This window comes from Hyla sarda, chromosome 4 (genome assembly GCF_029499605.1).
Source record: "Hyla sarda isolate aHylSar1 chromosome 4, aHylSar1.hap1, whole genome shotgun sequence".
NCBI lineage: Eukaryota > Metazoa > Chordata > Amphibia > Anura > Hylidae > Hyla > Hyla sarda.
The window spans coordinates 25,534,708-25,559,437 of record NC_079192.1 but is presented as its reverse complement, the minus strand read 5'-3'; the positions used below and the strand labels follow the sequence as shown (position 1 = coordinate 25,559,437).

General features: G+C 42.1%; 1 protein-coding gene across 1 annotated transcript; it reads left to right on the top strand.

Moving 5' to 3' along the window:
• The first annotated feature begins 424 nt into the window (after nucleotides 1-424).
• Nucleotides 425-23,070, top strand: LOC130367329 (NXPE family member 3-like). Its single transcript, XM_056569739.1, has 5 exons — nucleotides 425-913; nucleotides 9,908-10,128; nucleotides 12,563-12,633; nucleotides 16,626-16,841; nucleotides 22,431-23,070. The coding sequence occupies exons 1-5, from the start codon at nucleotides 425-427 to the stop codon at nucleotides 23,015-23,017; spliced, it is 1,584 nt and encodes a 527-aa protein (XP_056425714.1). The 3' UTR covers nucleotides 23,018-23,070.
• Nucleotides 23,071-24,730: the final 1,660 nt, after the last annotated feature.

The window sequence follows — 24,730 nt, the reverse complement described above, 5'->3', positions numbered from 1 at the left end:
ATCCTGGAATACCCCTTTAATCCAATGAGTATCATTACACAGATCAACTTGGAGTTCTAACTCCTGAACATTGAACTTAGGGGAGGCTGTTGAGGTTTATGTTTACTTTCATGTTTTTTTTAGAGTTTTTTTTTATTGTTTGTCATGTCCATTTTATAAAAAAAAAATTCTCTGAATATATAATAAATTTTACATTCACAATTGAATACATTATTTAGGTGTGCTATTTTTGTGTACCCAGCCTTTGTTCTTTTGCTCTGTTATGCTGTGGGCATTTTCCAGGCATCCTTAAATATAAATTATGGTGGTGCCCATCTTTATTCTGTATTATTGTCTCTTGAACATGTCATATAATCCTTTCCAAGATTTCCTATTCTAACTTCTAATTGACCGGTGTCATCAGTTTATATACAGGTTCATAAGGATGGATTATATGGATAAGAACATACCGCTCATTTCCAAAGTCTTCGAACAATCCAACACCAGTCAACCCTTTACGTTGGCTGCACCTACGAGCTCCAGTCTATTAGAACTTCTCAATGTCATTGACTGGCCTGAACCTCCATCAGTCGTGAGTCATGTTAATTTCTCAACAAGTCCCAAGAACTGTCATTACCACTTGTTATATCCTCGAGATACGTATAAAGTTGGTGAGTTCTTGGAAGTGACCATCACAGCTCGGGATCACAATGGACAACCAAAGAACTATGGTGGAGACTTCTTTCAGGCCAAGCTTTACTCCTCAAGTATGAAGGCGGGAGTGACCGGACAGGTGAAGGACCATGGCAATGGTAGTTATTCGGCCACATTCCTGCTTGCATGGCCGGGGGAAGCACAAGTGCACATCAGGCTTATTCATTCCAGTGAAGCTGTAGATGTTTTGAAGAAGAAGAGGGAGAGTGATCCTGGAAAGGTGATCAATGAAGGTTACTTTTTTTTTTTAGAAGAGAAGGGTTCATGGCTAGTGGAATGCTTGGCTTTGTGGTAAGAGGTATAACCAGTAAGACGTTGAGATTGTGAACCCACTGCAAAAAGTTCTATTGAGGCCACATCTGACATAGAACGTGCAACAAAAATGGTGGAAGGTCAAACTTATCAGAGGAGACTTGAAGCATTCAGGCTAGGTTCACACCGCTTTGAAATTGCAGGCAGAAATTCCGCTTGCTCAAATGTATGGTGTAATGAATGGTTTTCCGTTCACAAATTCACACTTCAGAATTTGTGAAGCGGAATTTTTGAACGGAAAATCCGCTTGGAAATTTCCGCCTGAAGAATGGCGTTGCTCATTCTTCAGGCGGAAATACTCGCGGAACACATTGCAGTCTATTGGAGACTGCAGTGTCCGCGCGGTCTTAGCGCCAACTGATTCAGTCGGTCCTGGCCACACTCGGAATCTCCGGGCGGAATTTTTCTGCTCTGAGATTCCGCAGTGTGAACCTAGCCTTACTGTCATTTCAGCATTACATGTTCTACTCTTTCCTCTTTGGCTGACTATTTTACTGCAATTGCCAAATAAAAGTGTCCTCCAAAAGAATGAGTCTATCTGTAGATAGGGAGGGTGATGGTTTTCACTGAACAGACCCAGTGGTTTATGTATTCTTTTCTGTACTGAACAAAAAGCTGTCTACAGATGGGTGATTCCTCATTTTGGAGGACAGTCTGATTTAGTTAGATGGACCTGATAATAAGTCTCCATTTACCACTTGGTCTCTTCAATGACAGGCAGTATTTTTCCAAATTGACAATTTTATGAAAAACCATTGATATATTAGCTCATGATTCATCCATGATAACTACCAGAGGTTGCACTTCAGCCTTTTGGCTAAGATATAAATTAGCCCAATGGCAACTGTAAGCAACCCAGACCCCAGGATTAAAGCGGTACTCCGCTGGAAAACATTTTTTTTAATCAACTGGTGCCAGAAAGTTAAACAGATTTGTAAATTACTTTTATTTAAAAATCTTAATCCTTCTGTCAGAACCTATAGAGTTAATCTGCCTCACCACAGTGCTCTCTGCTGACACCTCTGTCCATGTAGAAAACTGTCCAGAGCTGGAGAGGTTTGCTATGGGGATTTGCTCCTACTCTGGACAGTTCCTAAAATGGACAGAGGTGTCAGCAGAGAGCACTGTGGTCAGACAGAAAGGAAATTCAAAAAGAAAAGAACTTCCTCTGGAGTATACAGCAGCTGTTAAGTACCAGAAGGATTAAGATTTTTAAATAGAAGTCATTTACAAATCTGTTTAACTTTCTGGCACCAGTTGACAAAAAAAAATGTTTTTCAGAGGAGTACTCTTTTAACATTTGTAAGTTGTGGGTACAGAGAAAGCTCAATGTGCAGAAGTGACACAGGAGAGATGACCATGAGATGGAGGATTTCATTGGGGGAAGGGAGTCATTGAGTGACAATACTAGCATACACTTTTCCTTTACTCTTCTGAGCACATACTTCTGATTGCCCGGCCTTCTGGCTTTTACTAGGAAATTTTATAGACATGTCACTGTTTGTTAACTTTTTTTTTTTTTTTTTTATCAGAAAGGTTTTATTGAACATTTTGTAGTTTACAAACAAACAGCAAAGCAAAACAAAACATCGGGTGAGCCTCCGTTACAGCGAGATGCAGGGTCATAGTTAAAATTTGTGCCCATTGTTCATCAGACAGGGGACCTACATCTGACTCCCATCTCTCCCTGATGACCAAGGGATAGGCTTCATGGTAAGAAAACAACAATGCTTTATATAATATCGAAATAACTCCCTCAGTTGATACTTGAGTAAACAAGTCATCCACCACTGACGAGGGGCCGACAGTCAGGTCACTCGCCTGGGACTGCACATCAAGCGCATGCCTCAGCTGCAGGTAACGAAAGAAGAAAGAATGTGGCAAAGAAAAGTCAACCTGCAGTTGGGCAAATGACTTCAGCACCGGCCCATCATACAGCTGCGAGAGGTATAATATTCCATAGGATAACCACAGAGCAATATCAGGCAAGGAAGCCAATTCAGGAAGATTTGGATTATACCACAGCGGTGAATGTGTTACAAAAACAGGATACTGTAAGAGAGTCTTAAATTTTAACCACACTTTACGGAGAAGTAAAAAAGTGGGAGGAAAATCAGGGAGACGTGTCTGCGCCGCGATCTCCAAGAGATAAAGGGGGGTCATACCACCCACATATCGATGTGACACCAAGGCCCATGTGCGCCCCATGGTATCTAACTGTGCCCATCCCTTCAATTGTTGGACCTGAGATGCTAAAAAGTATAACCATGGATTAGGAATAGACAAACCACCCGCCTCCTTGCCGCGCTGTAACGTTTCCAGGCGGATCCTAGCCGAACTGCCATTCCAGATAAATTCTCTAAACAAGGATTGAATCCTAGGGAAAAAGTGCATGGGGATCCAGACAGGAGTATTATGCAGAATATACAGGAATTGGGGCATAAGAACAATTTTAACCATGCCTATCATGGACATGGGGAGTTTGCGCCACGCAGATATTTTTTGGGAGCTACGGTCTAGTAATGGGGTAAGATTTAGGGAGACATAATCTGAAGGATTAGCCAAAACAAACACACCTAAATACTTAAACCTGGAGACTATAGGAAGCCGAACCCTGGTGACTACAGGTATCGGAGGGAGAGGGTCTAAGGGAAGTAACGTGGATTTATCCCAGTTAATAGCAAGGCCGGAATAGCAACCAAATGATTCGATGAGACTAATTAAAGAGGGAATCGAGTGCGGAGCATCACTTAAAAACAAGGAGCATGTCATCCGCATAAAGAGCGATGCGCTCTTCCAGAGTCCCATAACAAAAACCCTGTATGTCAGGAGAGGTCCTAACCAATGCCGCTAGCTGTTCTATTGCAATGGCAAATAAAAAGGGGGATAGGGGGCATCCCTGGCGAGTATCGCGTCCCAACGGAAAGGAGTGTGATAACATTCCATTAGTTCTAATTATAGTTTTTGGGGCAGCATACAATAAACGAGCCCAATTCAAAAATACGGGGCCAAATCCCATATGGCGCATAACGCTCCACAAGAAATTCCATTCGACGCTGTCAAAAGCTTTGGCAGCATCGAGGGAAAGGACAACCCTGTGAGTGGCATTGTCAGGTCACAATTGTAAATTCAAATAAAGCTTCCTAATATTATCAGCAGTAGACTTTTCTGGCATAAATCCAGTCTGATCTCCGTGGATTAGAGTAGTAATCACCCTCAACAACCTATTTGCTAACACCTTTGCCACCAACTTGATATCCAAACACAATAAGGAGATTGGCCTATAAGAACCTGCAAATAACGGGTCCTTACCAGGTTTCAACAATAGTACAATAATAGCTTCCATCATGGATCCCGGGAGCCAATCCACCTCTGCCGCTACCTGCCACACCTCCAGCAAGGCAGTAACCCCTCTCGGTAACATTTAAGGTACTCATTAGGCAGGCCATCAACACCCGGAGATTTCTCTGAGGGCAGCGTACTCAATGCCACCTCCAATTCCTCAAGCGTGATAGGTTCGTCCAGCATGTCTCTCTGGGTCTGCGACAGGGTCGGGAGCGGAACGCTGGCTACAAACCAGTCAATATCAGCAGTGCTGAATGTTAATTGAGAGGAATAAGTCTCTTCATAGAAGGAGACTAGAGCAGCTAAGATAGCCTGATCATCCTTAAGCAGCATCCCGGTACCGTCGCAGAGACAAGGAATGCACGCTGACCCTGATTGAGCCTTGACGGTGCGAGCCAACAAACGACCCGTACTTTCGCCACTTTCGAAATAACGTTGCTGTTGAAAGAAGCGCTTATTGTCCGCCATTTGTAATAAATGTGCGTCCAACAAGGCTTGCTTGGATTGCCAGTTTTCCCTATTCCGGTCAGAAGGGTCACCAAGGATCCTATGCTCCTAACGGAGTACCTGCTGCCGCAGAGAGGTCTGAATAGCCCTGTTTTTCGATTTACAGGTGGAAATATCTCTAATAAAGACACCCCGGATATACGCTTTTAGAGAGTCCCAGACTGTACACATGGAAGCACTCCCCACATTAATCTTGAGAAAGGCAACAATATCGGATTGAACAGTATTAACCACTGCGGGAACCTGAAGCCAAAAATGGTTCAAGTGCCACAGGGAGCTGCGCATTCTGGGATGCGGGTCAGCAATAAAGCGTATAAGGATGGGGGAATGGTCAGAAAGGGTACGGGGAAGGTAGTCCACTGACCCGACCAGGGGAAGAAGTAGATCATTGCCAAAGCAAAATCAATGCGCGAGAGCGTCCCATGAGAACTAGAGTAGCAATAAAACTGTAGGTCAGTAGGATGTCTCCGTCTCCACAAATCAGTCCAACCCATTTCCTCTAGTAATCTAGCTAAACCTGTAGCCCCGGCTGTCCCAACCCGTCCCCCCAGCAGGAAATCTATCCATGTTCGGGTCAAGCACATTATTGAAGTCCCCCACCACTAGGAGTGGCGCGTCAGGCAAAGAGGAGAGAAATGAAACCACTCTGCGTAAGGCACCACCCGAGTACGGGGGAGGCATATACAAAGCAACAAGAATGCATAAAATATGATTAAACGTGCCATAGAGGCATATAAACCTGCCCTCCGGGTCGACCATTTTAGAAAAAAATAAAATACTGTTATGAATAAGCACACTGACACCCCTAGCATGGGAGGAGAAGGTGGCATGAAAAGTGTGGCCAAACCACGGCTTTTTCAATAGATGCACAGTATCAGCCGTCAGGTGGGTCTCAGAGAGCTCAGAAAAACAGCCAATAACTTAGTAGGGTCATTGAGACCTTGCACGTTCCACGCCATTACAGTCAAGCTATCAGCCATTTTGCCACCAGGAGAATATAAATGACAACCAGGTGAAAAAGATACCCAAGATAGGGAACAAAGAGAGGACAATACCAGGCAGTATAGCAGGAGGACAAGATGGGGGCCAGGAAGGGACACAAAGGCACAGACCAGGAGCAGCCACAGCAAACAAAGATCGCAGTAGAACAAGGCAAGGATGCAAAGAATTAAAAAGGAAAAAAGAGCAGAGACCAATATGAACGGACAGATAGACAATCCGGACGAGTCCGGAAACAATAAAACATGACATAAAGATTTTTAAGGGCAGACATGGAAACACAAAAACATCCCAGACAAAACACAACCCAAACCATCGCAACTCGCAACATGGGAGGCAAAGATATAGCCCAGTTAGAGTGAGCAGGTATTAAAAGAAATACAGAAAGCACAATACTAGCAATCTGTGCACAAGGCTGAGCCTAGAAAAATATAAAAAATTGGGAACTTTTGGCAACAATATGAGGCACTTAGAGTAGAAAACTGAGATATAGCAGGAAAAAAACTATAAAAATATTAGCATCAGGAATTAACACAGGGGTGCAGTAGAAAAGACACACAGTTCCGCTCCCAAGTAGGGACCATGTGCAATCTCCCAGAGATCTGGATACACCCCCTCATCCAATCAGTTCAGCAGACGGACAAAAGAAGATGTCAAGGTGCAGCTTGTCTGATAACCATCCAGCCACTCCGCGGCTGCTGAGCATCAAACATATGGATAGTTCCAAGGGCAACTACACGGAGGCATGCAGGGTAGAGCATAGAGTACATCACATTAAGTGCACGCAGACGACGCTTGACGTCAGTAAATTTAGCGGGCCTCTTCTGAACTTCAGCCGAAAAGTCACGAAAAATGGAGACACGATGACCATCAATGGCAAGAGGGTCCAGATCCCGGGCTTTGCGCAGGATAATATCACGATCTTTGTAATTAAGGATCCAGATGAGGACAGCTCTTGGCGGAGCTCCAGGTGGCAGAGAGCGAGTAGGCACTCTATGAGCTCGCTCCACAGCAAAGAGAGGGGTCAAAGTCTCGCGACCAAAAGTATGAAGGAGCCAATTTTCAAAGAATTCCCCAGGATTGCGGCCCTCCGCTTTTTCCGGAATGCCTATCAGGCGGACGTTATTTCGCCGAAGATGGTTCTCCATGTCTTCCGACTTGGCCGCCAGAGCAGTTAGATGGTTGATCACGCGGTGCATGTCCCTTTTAAGTGGGGGAACCTGGTCTTCTATATCACCCACTCTTTCCTCAACAGCACTGACTCGTTCGAATACCTTTTGCATGTCGTGTCTGATGAGGTTAATGTCCTCCCGCAGGCTACCCAGCAGCAACTTGACATCTGCATTCCCTTTGGATACGGCCAGAAACACATCTTTCAGAGTGGGGCTAGGTGGGGAAGAAGAGGAGGCAGGAACAGGCATAGGTATAGAGTCCTGTGCAGCAGGTAGGGGGTTAAAGAGCATAGGAGATAATGTAACTGGAATTGGGAGTTCCACTTGAGAAGCAGCAGCCCCAGGGGTCCGCAGGGGAGACATGGTAAAGGAGTCCCCTAGGGTGACCGGCTGCACTCCAGTACTGCAGGGGTTTACTGTGGAGCCGAGCGCAGCAGCAGCCAGCCTAGATCCCTCACCCATCGCGGACACCCGGGTAAGACACGGAGGGTAAGACACCTTCCATAGTGCTCCAGGGGCTTCCTGGATCCATCTCCCTGTTAGCAGCAGGTACCTCCGTGATGCACGTGAAGCGCTGCAGGCGCTCCGCGACTAGGGAGAGTGAAGATGGCGCCGGCCCGCTCCTCCAAAGCACCTCCGTCCAGCGGCCCTGCAGACTTCTTATTTCTCTTGCACCCTCCTGTCATATTTTGCCCAGCAGGTTCAGGCACCCTCCCGGCAGCAGTAGAAGGGCTGTAGGGGATTATAGCGGCCAAATTCCCAGGATAAATGCAGAATGGTGGCGGAGCTCTGTGCTGGTGCGTCTGCTCACATAGCGCACCAAGCCACACCCCCGTTTGTTAACTTTTACATGTGTTTGCCATAAAGAACTTGCAGGGTGTGAAGTGCTTCTGAAGGTCTAGGGGACATATGTGGCCATTAGGTTCCTCACCTCCCTGCAACTCCCCTAGCCAAGAGAGGACATCAACTATGAACCCTTTTAACAGTGGGCTGCCATAGACTGTATCCTTTTGCACTACTTTGTAATTTACATGAACTACTACATACTTTGAGCTCTACAAAAAAACTAACACATACACTTATAACATATCACATAACCATGTTATTGCCTGTTGAGCACAGAGGACAATTTATTGTTCTAGTGATAAAGCTGAGCAGAAAATTATTTGATACTCGACAAAGTCAATTTTAAAAAGTAAAATGAAACTCATAGGGAGCACAACATTTTTTCATTGGAAAATGTTGTCTACGTACCAGAGCTTGACATAAAATTGTGGTCATCTTGTCACATTAACCGCCTACCTACGAATTATTAATTCATTTTATAATTTTAATATAAAAATAAAAAAGTAACAATTATTACCTATCCTCGTCCCCCACAGCTCCCGGTCTGACTGCTCCCCACTTGTGGTTCTTTCCGAGACAACAAATAAGAGTAGGACCTGCCTTCTCAGTCAATCACTGGCTGCATTGGTGTTCCGTCCTGGACAGTGATTGGATGGGTAACAGGCCCTGCTCTAATGCATCATTTTGGAAGCAACTATAAGTGGGGAGCAGTGGGGGACAGGCTCTTGGCATCACATGACCAGGCCAGATATTTATTACTGTGGAATGATGGCAAGCCGAGACCTTGATAATTGTTAGGAATCGTTACAGAACATATATTGGAAAACATTTCTTTCCATCATATAACTGTTACGTTGGAACCCATGAAATCCCTTTAAAGTGCAACTGTCACCAAGAATATGCTTTTGAAGCTGCACACACAGTGTACTAGGGTTTCACAAGTATATTCTAGGCATACCGTTATAAATACATTAGGCTTTTATATAATTACCAAAAAAAAAACAGCTTTATAATTTCTCTTAGAGCCTGGCCAACATTCGGAAAGGCAGGGCCCTGGGTCCACTCTGCTCCAGGGCCGCACCACCTCTCTACAGCTACGTCCTGCAGTTGATTGATAGTTGGTGCGCGAAGCAGGGCCATAGCAGGCAGGTGAGCTCTCTGCATCGTTTGTGGGCACATCTAGGCCTAAAGTATCCCACATATGGGAAATCAATTTTTTGGGGTAAGCACTTTAATTTACTGCACTTGGGCCCCTTTTCGCTCCTATAGAGAATAAATGGACCATGTGCCGTCTGTAGCACAAGCTCCTCTTAGAGAAGCAGGGTGCCCACAGTCAAACACTTGTCCCGTATCCCATGAATAGGGGAAAAGTAGTATTTGCCAGGCTACCCCTTTAATATAAAAGCAGCCTGTAAGTTTGTGGCTTTACTATATTAAAGGGATTATCCACCATAAGGTAATTTTCGTACTCACCTGCCAGACAGTAATGGACCATAACGCTGTGACTATCTTTTTGTAGACTGGTATTTCCTGTTTGAGTTTCCTTCTTTGCCTACAAATCCCATAATTCCATTTTCCTCCCTCCCACACATTAGCCACCCATTGAAACATAGATGAGCTGCATACATTCAAGACCATTCAAGACCTGTGTTCTTCAATCAGGGTGCCTACGGCTGTTGCATTAGTTGCAGATTGATCTCTCTCCCACCAAGCGATCCCTCCACCTATTGAAGCAGACAGGCTCCCTGTCATCAGCTGATTAGTGATGTCAGGTTTAGGCCACATTGCAACCTGGGAAAAATCTGAGACAAGTTATTTTGTATGCTATTAAAAATAAATATTGGGGTGAAAATCACAGAAGAATTGTGAGAAAACCGTCACACACAGGTACAGACACTATATGTTATGAACTAGACTAACTTTACAGTCCTTGTAGCATAGTCAAATAAGAAAAATCATGGAATACTCCTTTAACAGATTACGTGAACATTCTAAACTTTTACAAAAAAACAAAACTCAGTTCTCCCTTCTAGGTCTATTTCAATGGGTATTTCCACTATAATGGCAGCAGCGCGGTGGCGGAATGTAATCTGCAGGTTGCTGGAAATGATGTTTGCTCTTATGTGGATCCTGTCAGTGGTGACAGATGGCAGTGTGTGAGACCTCAGAAGATGCCATGCCATTCGTGGGTCTTTCACTCAATGGGTGGATACCGCAAAGTGACAAATGCCCTGGAGGATTCTCTGCTCGGCAAGTGAGTAAAGCCTTTGTTTTTAAAAATTATTTTTGATAATACTATTATGTCAGCTATTACTATAGGAGCAGTGCAATTCACAGTGTAAACCTATGGGGGGCAGTGCATTATTTTGCAACCAACACATTTACAGAAGAAGTGGTTATTTTTTATGATGACAAAGTAAACTTTAGTGGCCAGTGTCAGGCAGCTGCTCCCAAAGCCAATCAAGTCCAATAGATGCATATGATGAGAAAAAGTTTGACCTCAATATAAATCCTTAGGCAGGTAAGACTATCAACACTTGAGAATGGGTTTGAAGGTGGGTGAGGAAAAATATGTAAGTGCATTGCGCTACACAGAAAATACAGTTTCGGGATAACTTGAAGGGGTTTTCCATGGATTAGCAGTGCCCATCTGCCAGTTATGACAAGGGCCTGACTCTTGAGCCCATGACATACTGCCTCACCCAACCCTTGATGAACATGTCATATTAGATGAGAGGGAGTTAAATTGGTTCTCAGGCTGATGGTAAAAACATACAAAAACAAACAAAAAAAAAAATAATAATAAAAAAAAAATATATATATATATATATATATATATATATATATGTATATATATATTGCTTTCCTGCCTCTGCCACTTGGGTGGCCAATTGGATTTATCTTGGCCTTTTTTTCGGTATATCAGCTGATAACATTAGATAAAAGTCATCCAAACCCGCTTATTTCCTTGGGAATGGCCAACCATGGGGGCCTCCTGAATCTCCCCGATTTGCAGATACCAGAGTAAAGGCGGATCAGGTAGTTTGAATTCAACATACCTGAGGCATCTGACAGCGGCTTACTGCCCTCTCCCTATTCAGAACACTCAGCCTAGATGAAAGTTTTGTGAGTGGTTGTGAGTGATAGCTGTCTGTTTGATGAACATTCAGTCAAAAGCCACCGGAAGTATATTATCATCTTAACAGTGGCGGTATATTGTCAGCTTAAAAAGTAAACATGAAAAAGTAGGGAATTCCTTTAAAATATATTCCTCTGCTAGTTCCCACAAAGCCCTCCATCCATTCTTAATTTAATACCAATAACACCAGTACTGATGAGAAAAAGAATGAACACGCTCTCTATTTCTAAAGTTTTACAAATACAACCTCAGATAAACAACAATACTCATTTAATTCCAAAAAATGTACCCCCCCCCCCTTAGTATATAAGTTCCCCCCTTAGGTAAGTAGGTAGTTTCACCTCTTAGGTAAGTATGCCCCCAGTAGGTTAGTGTGCCCCCTAAAGTAAAAAAAGGGTCCCATAGTAGGTAGATATGCTCCCTTTGTAAGTAGGTAGGTTCTCCCTTAGGTAAGTACATCCTCCAATAGGTAGGTATGTAGGTTTCCCACTTAGGTAAGTATGTCGCCCAGTAGGTAGGTACTCCCTCATCTGTGCCATCATTAAAAAAGCTTATCATATGTTCTCTCTGTTCCTACACAGAGCAGAAGGGCCCCTCTTCTCCTCCTTGTTCCACCTATGCTCTGATGGCAGTTGCAGGCGCGTAGCTAATTGCAGGCACAAAGCTAACAATAGCTCCTTGAGGTATCACATCTTTCAGCCGCATGTGTGTCTAAACAATCTACATACAGTTGGAAAGAGGGCACTACACCAATACTGGCCATGATCAGGGATTTACAGGGCCTGGCGGTGGCCCTGGCCCCGTGATTCCACAGGTCCTGTGGCAACCAATATGGCTGCTATGGCACTAATGCCACTTCTGTTTATGGTTCCCTGAGTGTAGTTCTGTTTATATTTCATTGATATGCCTCCCCCTTCCTCATTCCTAAGATTTAACCCCTTCCACAGTGATTTTTGCAATGATTGTTACTCCACATGATCTAAGAGCCATAATGGCATTTTAGCATAAAATATGCTGCAAAAGATAGCAGAAACAGATATTTGGAATAAAAAAATAAATAATCAATTCTGCAATTTTTAAAGGATTAAGTTGAGACACAGCCTTGTTTTTTTTCTTTTCTTTTCTTTTCTTTTATTTCTTTGTTTTGTGCATTGCATGGTCTGACATTGGGATCTGATGGGAAGTTTGTCAACTGTCTTGAATGTTTTCCACTTTTTCACTGTAGAATAATTAACTTCAAATTGTTTAGGAATGGTCTTTCCAACTAGCAAACTTCTGCTTTTATAGAGGTGGTCACACTTGCTGATGACTACCAGCACCTGACTGCTTCTTGTCCTCTTAATTCCTATGGAAGCAGTAAGGGTGTATTTATTTTTTCACACACTGCTTCTGCATTTTGTCCTAGAGTGTGTTAAATAAGTAATGGCCCAGTGGAATCTGTTGTGTGTTGTTGTTCCTCTGAGGTTGTAATTTCCTAATTTAGGATCCATTTATTCCTTCATTACATACCTACATTGTTGATTGGTGATTTATGATTTTCCTCCCTTAGTTCTGTCACTGACAAGACTATATCTGGTTCCGTCCCAACAATCGACATCAAGCCAGATCAGCGCTTTTCTGGTAAGGTTGTAGGCCTTCTGGTATCTCCCTTCAAAATTTTTATATTTTGAGATGAAATATGCTTTGACCAGCAAATAAAGTAATGGAAATCTGATGGACCCCATTCAAGTCAATGGGATCTATGGGGATCCCTTGGTGCCCATTGTTGTTCTTCAGTTATCATTATTATTATTATTATTTGTAGAGCGCCAACAGATTCCACAGCACTTTACTATTGACAACTATATGCACATTTATAATACACTGATAGTTGTCAATCATTCAGTAGGACCGCCCACTTGACAAATTAACCCAGAATGTGCAGAGGTTTACATAAATAAATGATACGTTATAGGAAGATTACGTCTCTCTTTATATAAATGTGAGTGCACAGGTAGGGTCCCAATCCATTTTTATAATAAAACCAATAACGTGACACTCCACTTGCAGCGAAAAATTATTAAATATTTATTTTTGCAATCCAAAATAAAGGTAACATTTCGGTCATCCAGACCTTCATCAGACCTACATCAAAACAAAATATAAATATATTATACAGTGTCCATAATGGTAAATACAAATATAATACCAAAAACATCGCAAACATGGATTATGGAGGGAAGCCAGGAACTATATCAACGATTATCGCAAAGCGGAAATACTCTGAAGATATTGTATCATATATAAATCAAGCAAATAAGTCAAAATCCCATGCAGATACGAGAGTAGCTGTTCGCGCTAGAATCTTAAAGATGGTATATTCAGTATACAGGAGGTAAGTATATAATGTGTAAGGAGGCATAAAATACAATTATATACAGGGGTCAGTGATGTAGGAAATAATCAACCTGCGGCCAGTCTCCACAGACAGCATTACTAGTCACTATTTCTGATACATGATAGATATTATCCCTATATATATATATATATATATATATATATATATATATATAGCCTCTCTTTTACTTTCATTTCTACTTACTTAACCCTTGCTTACTTTAACCCCTGCTTTTATGTCCTCTTGTCATGACCCAGGAAGTGCTCCTGCCTCTCGTTATATATTACCGCCTTTGCCTATGTCTACCATTCACCATGCAACTTCGCTCCCCACACTACATACTTTTGGGCACATTGCTTTTACCATATTACATCCTTAAATGGGCACTGTCATGAACCTTTTTTTTTTATGTGTTGTAGTACTTATGTACTACAACATATCTCTAATATACATCAATAATTTTTTTTATGTTTAAAATATTGTATTTTCTAGTGGCAGGTTGCAGGCTGCTGGGACGTCACAGCTAAATTTGGACCGATCCTGGCCGGGCAATCAGCCTGAATTCAGTCAGCCTGCTCTCGCTCCCTGCCTGTCAATCAGACAGGCGGGAGCGAGTACTGTGAACATCGGGGCAGCGCGCATTGGCTCACTGGCCTAGCGCGCACCTCGTCCCTGCCCTCGCCAGTGATATCTTGCACGGCAGGTCAGCGATGCTTCTATAACTCTATAACTTCTATACTTCTCCTCCCTGGGTAACACATGAACTACTAAACAGGGAGGAGACTCGGGAGCAGCCTGCCATGCTATTGGCGGCTCATCTATGCGCGACAGGAGCGCAGCATAGATGAGGTGAGGGCGGAAGTCGGCGCCCAGCAGGCAATGACGTGGCGCCTGCTGGAGAAGTCTTCTTCCTGCTCAGCAAGAGTGAGCAGCATAAGAGTAGCTGTTTAGAAGGTAGGAAAACATTTAAAAAGCAGGGAGGGGGTTAGGGATAGATTAGCAATAGGTAGGGACAGAAAAAAAATAATATACATGGTGGGAGCTACTCTTTAACTTCTGTTTGCTCCGCAGCAATCCGGTGAGTCAAGGTCATCATTTCTCTGAGCATCTGTTCTTCAAGTTTATTTGAATATTTCCTACATCACTGACCGCTGTATATAATTGTATTTTATGCATCCTTACATATTACTGTATATACTTACCTTCTGCATACTGAATATACCATCTTTAAGATTCTAGCTCTAACAGCTACTCTCGTATCTGCACGGGATTTCCGCTTTACAAGAATTGGTGATATATTACCTGGCTTCCCTCCATAATCAATGTTTGCAATATTTTTTGTATTATATTTGTATAGACCACTATGGGCACTGTATACTATATTATTATTTTGTTTTCATGTAGGTCTGATAAAGGCCTGAATTGACCGAACATTACTTATTTGGATTGCAATAGAAAATATTTCATAATTTTTCACAGCAAGTGGAGTGCCACTTTACATGTTTTATTAAATGACAGGTTATGCATGATTTTTTTTTTCCACAAAACAAATAAAATCTCAGAGATAATAAGTCCATGTGGCAAGAAACAATATTTCATAAGTCACATGGTCTACAGGGGGCGTTACTGATTTATGACATATTGGCCCTCATTTACTATTACAAACCCGACATGTTTTGTCGGGTTGTGAACCAGAGGCATTGCGCCATAAATTCTGTCTGTGCCAGAGTTTGCGCCAGAATTGAGAAAAACCAGACTAACTCTCCATTTTACTGAGAAATCCCTTAAAAGGGGTGTGGCCATCTGGAAAAGGGGCATATTCCCGACATTTTAACAAAAACCCAACATATTTACTAAGGTTTCCACAGAAAATGTGGTGGATTTCAGCTGAGGAAAACCAAACAGATCTGAGCATGTGTAAAAAAAAGCAAAATGTAGGGAAAATTGCAAAATGTAGGGAAAGCTTAGTAATTACCGCAAAAAAAAAAAATCGTAGGGAGTTAAAACCCACAAAGAAAACTACACAACACTCTTGGTGAATCTGGGCCATTGTCTCTGGCTCCATGAAATGCTGGGAAAGTTTAGATCCAAGAAAAAAATAAAAAGACTTGCACTACACCACTTCCAGGTCTGGCTTTTGTGCATGAAAATGGGACAATGGGATCACTATTCAATGATTCCACCACAGATGTGTGACATTAACTGAGCTCCATGTTTAGAAAGCCAAACACGAAAAAAAACGTTTATGGGATTCCAAAGAGTAAAGTTTATTGAAACAATGAATAAAATCACTTCAAATTACACACAAACACATACCCTGAGAAATCAGGGATATAGAGAGTTGACAAATATAACACTGGGATAGGAGTAAGGGCTCACAATTCATGGATAACTAGTGTTAGCTTCATGTCAGCAGTGCAAGTGCACATAAAGAGTAATGGCAGCACATTACATAGTGAAATACATATAAAAACAGAATAAATTACCAAGTGAACAAAGAATGTTCTGGAGCGTTGACCCTCACCACCCCACGTTTCGCCAAAGACTGGCTTCTTCTGGGGCGTTTTTTTTTTCATGTTTGTATATCCTAGTTTTGTGTGGTATTTGTTACTCGTATGAGGGGTCTTGCGTTAGTTTATGTTTAGAAAGCCCTAGAGTCCAAGGGGGACCACAGTCACATTGTAGTTTCCTTACCAGCCCTTACATTTCTTATTGACATTGCTTCCTCTCTTAATGGGGTACTCAGCACCCCTAGACATCTTATCCCCTATCCAAATGATAGGGGATAAGATGTCAGATTGCCGGGGTCCCCGGGATCTCGGCTGCTGCCCCCACCTGTACGGCTGCCACCTCACACCGGGAACGCTGGAGGCTTCTGAGACCGACCACAATGGCGGACGAGCGTGATGTCACACCCTGCCCCCTCAATGCAAGTCTATGGTAGGGGGCGTGACGGACCTCCCATAGACTTGCATTGAGGGGGCAGGGCGTGACGTCACACGGGGATGAGTCGTGACGTCATGCTCGTCCGCCATTGTGGTCGGTCTCCGAAGCCTCCAGCGTTCCCGGTGTGAGGTGGCAGCCTTACAGGTGGGTGCAGCAGCCGAGATCCCGGGGGCCCACAGCAGCGGGACCCCGGCAAGCTGACATCTTATCCCCTATCCTTTGGATAGGGGATAAGATGTCTAGGGGTGCGGAGTACCCCTTTAATCTGACCTTTCCCATTCTCTTGCAGAGCTCCACTTTAAGCTCCCCAGCTGTAGACCTGAACAAAAGTCTGTACAACCTTCTGGATTCTATTATCAAGATATTTGGACTTCACTGGTGTGCCAGGGACTCTATTTCTCTCAGCCTTCAGATGCCTTGGACTGTCTTAAAGGAAAAGACATTCACATGTTTGGAGACTCCACTCTGAGGCAGTGGTTTGAGTACCTGGAGAGATTCATACCTAGTAAGAGTTAATATTACTTACAGGAAACATCATAGTAGTAGTCTAGTGATGCCCATTTTAAAGCACTTTTGAGATATAATATAATAGGACCTGTGGTCATTAAACACAATGTACATGCTGTATTCATACCTTGTCTGCTCCTCTGCCTGTGGCATTGCTCATCAAAAGGAAGCATACTGAAAGAACATCTCCTTCTCTCCAATTGTTTCAGGAAAGATATATATGTGTATATGACAGGAAGATAATGATGTAACTAATCAGGGGGTGGGGCTAGAGTTCAGAGACAAGATCCAGCCATGCCTTCTGAGAATGATGCATTTTCCCAGGAGAGAGGGAGAAGCCAAGGAGCTGTGGACAATACCCCACTGACTATAAAAGGACTATATAATTTTCAGGAGTGAGGGATGAACTGCTAAGACAACAACTCTTTAAAAATGAAAGAACTACAGAACTTCCTGTCAAGAGTAAACCATGCAAAAGCATGCTGAAGCAAGTACGATTTGTGATAACACTACATTAGTCAGTTATATATCTTGAGGTTATTTATATACAATTTTATGAAACCGGAATACCCCAAAAATGCTAAGTTAGATGATAGATAAAGATAAAACTGCAAAAGAGGATAAAGACTTAGCATTAGAGCAATATAAAATATGTAGATTATTTATAGTAATTCTTATCTATCTGTATCATAATTGTGATCATAGACACAAAAGAAGTGCAACTGTTCTACCAACTCAGCTCATTTCTGGTCACCACCAAGAGCAACATTTCTATGCAACAGATCCCATAGGATCCATAGATGTAAGGTTAATAAAATCAGTAGGATCCACCAACAAAGGTCTATGGGCAGTTTTAAAGTGTACCTCTTGTTTCAAAGTTTTTTTTTTATCCCTTTAAGGACCAAGCTCATTTTGGCCTTAAAGGGGTACTCCGCTGAAAACATCGTATCCCCTATCCAAAGTTTAGGGAATAAGATGTTAGATTGCCGGGGTCCCGCCACTGGGGACCCTGTCATTCGGTGCACAGAGCAAACTCCGCTCCGAGCCTGATGACTGGCAATGCCAGCCGCTACGCCTCCTCCATTCAAGTCTATGGGATGAGGCATGATGGATATGTGCTAGCTGTCATGCCCCCTCCCATAGACATAAATGGAGGGGGCATGGCGTAACATCACCAATACAGAAGCTGCAAGCTTCCCGATTCCCCCCCGGAGATCGCGGGGGACCCGCATGATCTAACATCTTGTCCCCTATCCTTTGGATAAGCGTTAAGATGTTTTCAGCAGAGTACCCCTTTAAGGACCAGGCCATTTTTTATTTTTGCACTTTGGTTTTTTCCTCCTCACCTTCTCAAAATCATAACGTTTTCAATTTTGCACCTACGGACCCATATAAGGGCTTGTTTTTTGCGGCACCAATTGTACTTTTTGATGGTAGATATGGCACTCCCTTATTAAATGGTGCCCAAGTGGGGATCCCAGTCCTTGTTATGAATATATAACAAACTTGGCACTCCTATGCTGGTGAATCAATGATTTTTTTTTTTTTTTTTTTTTTATGAAAGTCCATTATATCACAAATTGACATTTCAGTCCTTCCCAGACCTTCCTCAGAATTAGACAAAAATTTAATTATAACATATCAGAAGCAAGGAAGTGGGTGTCAAGATAAGTGTGCCTGTAGTGGCATACCAAAAAAGTACAGTATATACATATAAACAATATAGTCAATGTAAGTATAACACAGCAAGGTATAATGGTAAAATGCTCATATTATTAATATCGTAGGGGTTATTAGTCTGGAGCATTACATAGAAGAAAAAAAACTGCATTGTATAGAGAATATAACTGCAACATATCCGAATCATTATATATAACAAATTGGTGTTCCAGGAGAGGTGCATATATTGAGTTGCATATTTGTCCAGAGATACCATGCAATGGTTAATTGTTAATGAATGGTTAAAGGGGTACTCCGATGCTTACACATCTTATCCCCTATCCAAAGGATAGGGGATAAGATGCCTGATCGCGGGAGCCCTGCAGCTGGGGACGCCCGTGATCATGCCCGGACTGATTGCAAACGGGGTGCCGCGTGCACGCTCCGGGGACTGATTACAAACGGGGTGCCGCGTGCATGATCATGGGCGCCCCCAGCTGCGGGACTCCCGCGATCAGGCATCTTATCCCTTATCCTTTGGATAGGGGATAAGATGTGTAAGCACCGGAGTACCCCTTTAATGAATGGTTAATGAGCTGAAGGGAACTTGTCAAGGGTATAAATCCAATGGAACAAAGCAGTAATTGGCATAAATATGGAGTACAGCAGTACAACATTGGCAAACAACACAACAATAGAACAATACAGATAAAATAATACAGGCTGCTTACCAGGACAGGGGCGGAGGAGAAAAGCGAGTAAGAAGCAGCCAGGTGCCGTGATATCATAATCTGTCATAAAAATAAAAATTAATTGATTCACCAATTGTACTTTGTAATGACATCAATCATATCATAACAAAATCTGTAGTAAAACCAATGAAAAAATTGTGGGGTGAAATATAAAAATTTATTTTTTCATTTTGTAACTTTTGGGGGCTTCCGTTTTTATGTAGTGAACTTTTCGGTAAAAATAACACTTTATCTTTAATCTTTATTCTGTCGGTCCATACGGTTACAAGGCTATCCAATTTATATAGGTTTTTAACATTTAACTTCATGCACCAAAATCAGTACGCTTAAAAAATGACCCCTATAACTTTTTTCTTTTTCTGCATACAGAACTATATGAGGGCTCATTTTTTTGCGCTGTGATGTTTAGTTTTGATCAGTACCATTTTTTTTTGGTGGGACTTTATCGCTTTTTATAAAAAAAATTTACGGTATTTGAAGTGACCGATAATGCACATTTTTGGACTTTGGTATTTTTTTTACGTGTACGCCATCAACCGTGCGGCTTAACTAACCTTATATTTTAATAGTTCGGACATTAACGCATGTGGTGAAACCACATATGGTTATATTTATTTTTGATTATTTAATTTCAAAAATGTAAAAAGGGGGGTGATTCAAACTTTTATTAGGGAAGGGGTTAATTTACTTATTTTTTTTACACTTTGTACTTTTTTTTTTAAGTGCCCATAGGGGGCTAAAACATCTAATCTGTAGATTGCATACACTGTTCAATGGTATGTCATAGCATAGCACTGATCAGTGTTATCGGTGCCCTGCTGCTCTAGTCTGCAGAGCCTGGCCAGAACTTCAGAGCACCAATCAGACCGTGAGGGGGCAAGTTAGGGCCTTCCTGCCATCAGCTGATCAGGACCCGAGATTTCGCCGCAGATGTCCCAATCAGCTCCACTGAGCTAACCAACATGTTAACTCCTGCATTTAGCCACCACAATTAACTTTGATTGCAGGGTCTAAAGGTTTAAAGGGGTACTCCAGTGGAAAAATATGTTTTTAAATCAACTGGTGCCAAAAAGTTAAACAGATTTGTAAATTTCTTCTATTAAAAAAACTTTATCCTTCCAGTACTTCTTAGCTGCTGAATACTACAGAGGAAATTATTTTCTTTTTGGAACACAGAGCTCTCTGCTGACATCACGAGCACAGTGCTCTCTGCTGACATCTGTGTCCATTTTAACCCCTTAAGGACCAGGGGTTTTTCCACTTTCATTTTTTCCTCCTTACCTTTAAAAAATCATAACCCTTTAAATTTTGCACCTAAAAATCCATATGATGGCTTATTTTTTGCGCAACCAATTCTAATTTGTAATGACATCAATCATTTTACCCAAAAATCTACAGCGAAACGGAAAAAAATAATAATTGTGAGACAAAATTGAAAAAAAAACACACCATTTTGTAACTTTTGGGGGCTTCTATTTCTACGCAGTATATTTTTCGGTAAACATGACACATTCTCTTTATTCTGTAGGTCCATATGATTAAAATGATCCCCTACTTATATAGGTTTGATTTTGTGGTACTTCTGAAAAAAATCATAACTACATGCAGGAAAATTTATACGTTTAAAATTGTATTTCTGACGCCTATAACTTTTTTAATTTTTCCGTGTATGGGGCGGTATGAGGGCTCATTTTTTGCGCCGTGATCTGAAGTTTTTAGCGGTACCATTTTTGTATTGATAGGACTTTTTGATCACTTTTTATTCATTTTTTCATGATATAAAAAGTGACCAAAAATACACTATTTTGAACTTTGGAATTTTTTTGCGCGTACGCCATTGACCGTGCAGTTTAATTAATGATATATTTTTATAATTCGGACATTTACGCACACGGCGATACCATATTTGTTTATTTTTATTTACACTGTTTTTTTTTAAATGGGAAAAGGGGGGTGATTTTTTCACTTTTTTTTGCAGTGTTATAGCTCCCATAGGGACCTATAACACTGCACACACTGATCTTTTATACTGATCACTGGTTTCTCATAGGAAACCAGTGATCTGTGATTTTGCCGCTTGACTGCTCATGCCTGGATCTCAAACACTGAGCAGTCATTCGGCGATCGGACAGCATGGAGGCATACAGCTGTTCGGGATGCCATGATTTCGCCGCGGCGATACCAAACAGCTCCCTGAGCTAACCGGCATGGTTTCACTTTCAAAGTTAAACGCCGCGTCTAAAGGGTTACTAGCGAGCGGCACCGCGATCACTGCCGCGCGCTATTAGCCATGTGGCCCCGCGTTATAGAAAGGGAAAGGACTCAAGACGTACCGGTACGTCCTTGGTCCTTAAGGGGTTAAGAACTGTCCAGAGTAGGAGAAAATCCCCATAGCAAACATATGCTGCTCTGGACAGTTCATAAAATGGACAGAGATGTCAGCAGAGAGCACTGTGCTCGTGATTCAGCAGACAGCTCTGTGTTTCAAAAAGAAAATAATTTCCTCTGTAGTATTCAGCAGCTAATAAGAACTGTAAGGATTAAGATTTTTTAATAGAAGTAATTTACAAATCTGTTTAACTTTCTGACACCAGTTGATTTAAAAAAAAAAAAGTTTTCCACCGGAGTATCCCTTTAATGCCAGGAATTGGCCGGATCAGCGGTGTCCGGCATTAACCGTGGGTCCTGGCTGCTGATAGCAACCGGTACCCACCAGGTATAAAGCGTGCTCAGCTTGTGAGCAAGCTTCAAACCCTGTTTATTGGACCAGGGCATACAGGCACCCCTTAGTCCTTAAGAGGTCAAAAACCTATACAGTTTTTGTTAGTGAGGATCCTCTGGAGGAAGGAGACAGGCTCACAGTTAACAGGTACACAATTAAGTGATTTGCAAATATGTTAGAAATCCCATAGCCTTTCACATGGAAAGAAGTTGTTTAAAACAAAAGGGACTGTTTACCAAGGAAGATATGTAGATCACTTTGTTTTGACCCATACCTTAAAGAATTTCTCTGTGGATTGATCTTTATAAAAAAAAAAATGTAAAAAAAAAAAACTTATGGAATAAACAATGATTCAACAAGGTCACATGAAAGAATTTGGAAAAGTCACAAGAAGGGCAAAGATGTGAAAATGTTTATCGCTATTATTTCTAAAGATGTTTCTTTTGCTTTGTAGGCCTCAAAAGGATAGACTTGCATGTTACCTACCAGTCAGGACCTCTTATAGCCGTAGATGCTGACGCTGGTCTAGTCATGCGATGGCGCGCCCATGGATTACCTATAAGGACTTCCAAGACCATGGTAGCTGACATACACTATGAAGCATCCCACTTGGCAGGGATTGGTGGAGGGCCCAAGACTGTGATTATTCTGACCCTGTGGGCTCATTTTACCACCTACCCTGTGAGGGTTTACATAGAAAGACTAGAAAGAGTCCGACAAGCAATTATGTCTTTGCTTTTTCGAAGCCCCGAGACAACAGTGATTATCAAATCAGCCAACACAGGTTACAAATCTATATATGGCAGTGACTGGTTGTCTCTTCAGCTGGACATGTTACTGAGGGCAGCCTTTAATGGAACGGGGGTCATAATCCTGGATGCCTGGGACATGACATCCTGCCACTATCTTCCTGATGATATCCACCCAGGACCTCCAGTCATCAAGAACGAGGTGGACCTTATGTTGTCATATATATGCCCACACTTACCGAGAAGAGACATTTCTATGACTCCACCGCAACCAAAAGTGAAGGTCACCTGAATGTTCATGTCTCAGCAATGTTTATGTCTCACTGATAACTTTCAAACAAAACTATTATATGTGAACATCTTCTTCTGGTTTTCTAAATGTTGTCACCATGAGCACCTTCTCTCATACAATAAGAGTAAATAAGCCTACAGTCTTTCTAGTATTATACTTGCTTGTCACCTGGATATGGAACCTAGGAAGGATCATCCTAGATCGAATTCTTTGTATCATGAAGAGACAGTCTGTAATGCAGTGTACCATACTTGCCAATGGAAACTGCTGATATTTTAAGTGTCTCCTAAAAATGGGATGAAACTTTATGGACTCCAAAAGGGCACTCAATTCCCCCACAAGCTTGGTGTTATATCCTTATCTGTATTTTCTTCTTTGGGTCCTGTTCATACATTGTTTGTGTTTGTACAGTTTCTGTATTAATTCTCCCTGGGATGGGAAGAGTTAACCTTCCTGACTCCAGCCCTGGTAGGATATATAAGACCTCTTCAGATGTTGTTATGGGCTGGTAATTAGACCTGTTACTCTGACCATGTTGGCATGATGTTCATTATGTCTGTCTGTGCACATTTATCCTGAGTTTTAACCATGGTTATCTGTCCTGCTTGATATATAGATTTTAGCCTGCTTGGTATTAGTACATTTTCGGGTTTTAGTACTGTTAATTCTGTATTTGCTTTGTGTTGCCTTAGTCTGCATTCACACTGTGCATTTGCCAGTCCTGTTTTGACCTTGTTTGATCCTCCGACTCCTAGGATAGAATCCTGTTCTGAGCCTTGTGCTAATCTGTCTATCTAGGAATGAGTAGGTCTTGTGCTTGTACCCGTTTGTTTGTATTTATGATTTTTGTTTCCTCCTAGGCTAGTGTCCTGATCACACGGTGGAGAGTGCTTGCTAGCTAGGAGCCTATTTAGCTTTAGTGTTGTAGTCCCTCCATGTTTTGAGTGCGGTGTCCAGTGTGTTTCTTGTTCGGAGTCCAGTGTGAACAGTGCTCTTGATTTCCTTTTACCTGTTTAGTGTTCTGACATTCAGTTGACCTGTTCATCCCCTGCATCTCCTGGTTTTGTCTGCTGTAAACGTATCCTTATATATTATCATAACCTTATCATATCCTGTTCATATTATCATAACTGCCATTAATCTTGATTACGGTTTCTAAACTGTATGTTAGTATGCAATATCCGGCCTTGTTTGTTGGTTATTGTATTCCCGTTATGTTCCTGACTTGTTTCCCTACGTTGTACAGTTCTGTTTGTTTTGTTGATTTCGACGCCCATGCACTTTAGCGCAAGAAAGGGACCTGCTCCAAGTTGTCGATCTGTCATTTAGGGCGGATGCGCAAGTAGGCAGGGAGAGTTGCTTATAGGGACAGCTTTTGGGCTTACTTCTCCCAACCCCCCGTTCATGACACTTGCGGTTTGGTTTGGACAGTCACTGTCTGCTCTGACAAACAGAGGAATTCCACAAAGCTAATCTCTGCTAACCAGAACCGACACCTGTTAATGCTCACTTCAGCTCACAAGGATCACATATTGATGCATACAGAGGCACTGGTGTGAAGAGGATGTGACAATTTGTTTTTGTTTTATTTGAAGATTCTTTTTTTGTTTCTTTGGTTTATGGGAGGAGTTATGAATAGCATCGTTTACAGGGCCACACTTGTCCTATTCATGGGGCCACTCTGGTCTCTCTTTTTAATTGGGCGCTATTCTA

Coding starts and splice junctions, on each gene's coding strand:
- LOC130367329 (XM_056569739.1), top strand. CDS start 425: ATGGATTATATGGATAAGAACATACCGCTCATTTCCAAAGTCTTCGAA. Junction 914..9,907: donor GGGAGAGTGATCCTGGAAAG/GTGATCAATGAA, acceptor TCTCCCTTCTAG/GTCTATTTCAATGGGTATTT. Junction 10,129..12,562: donor GAGGATTCTCTGCTCGGCAA/GTGAGTAAAGCC, acceptor TTCCTCCCTTAG/TTCTGTCACTGACAAGACTA.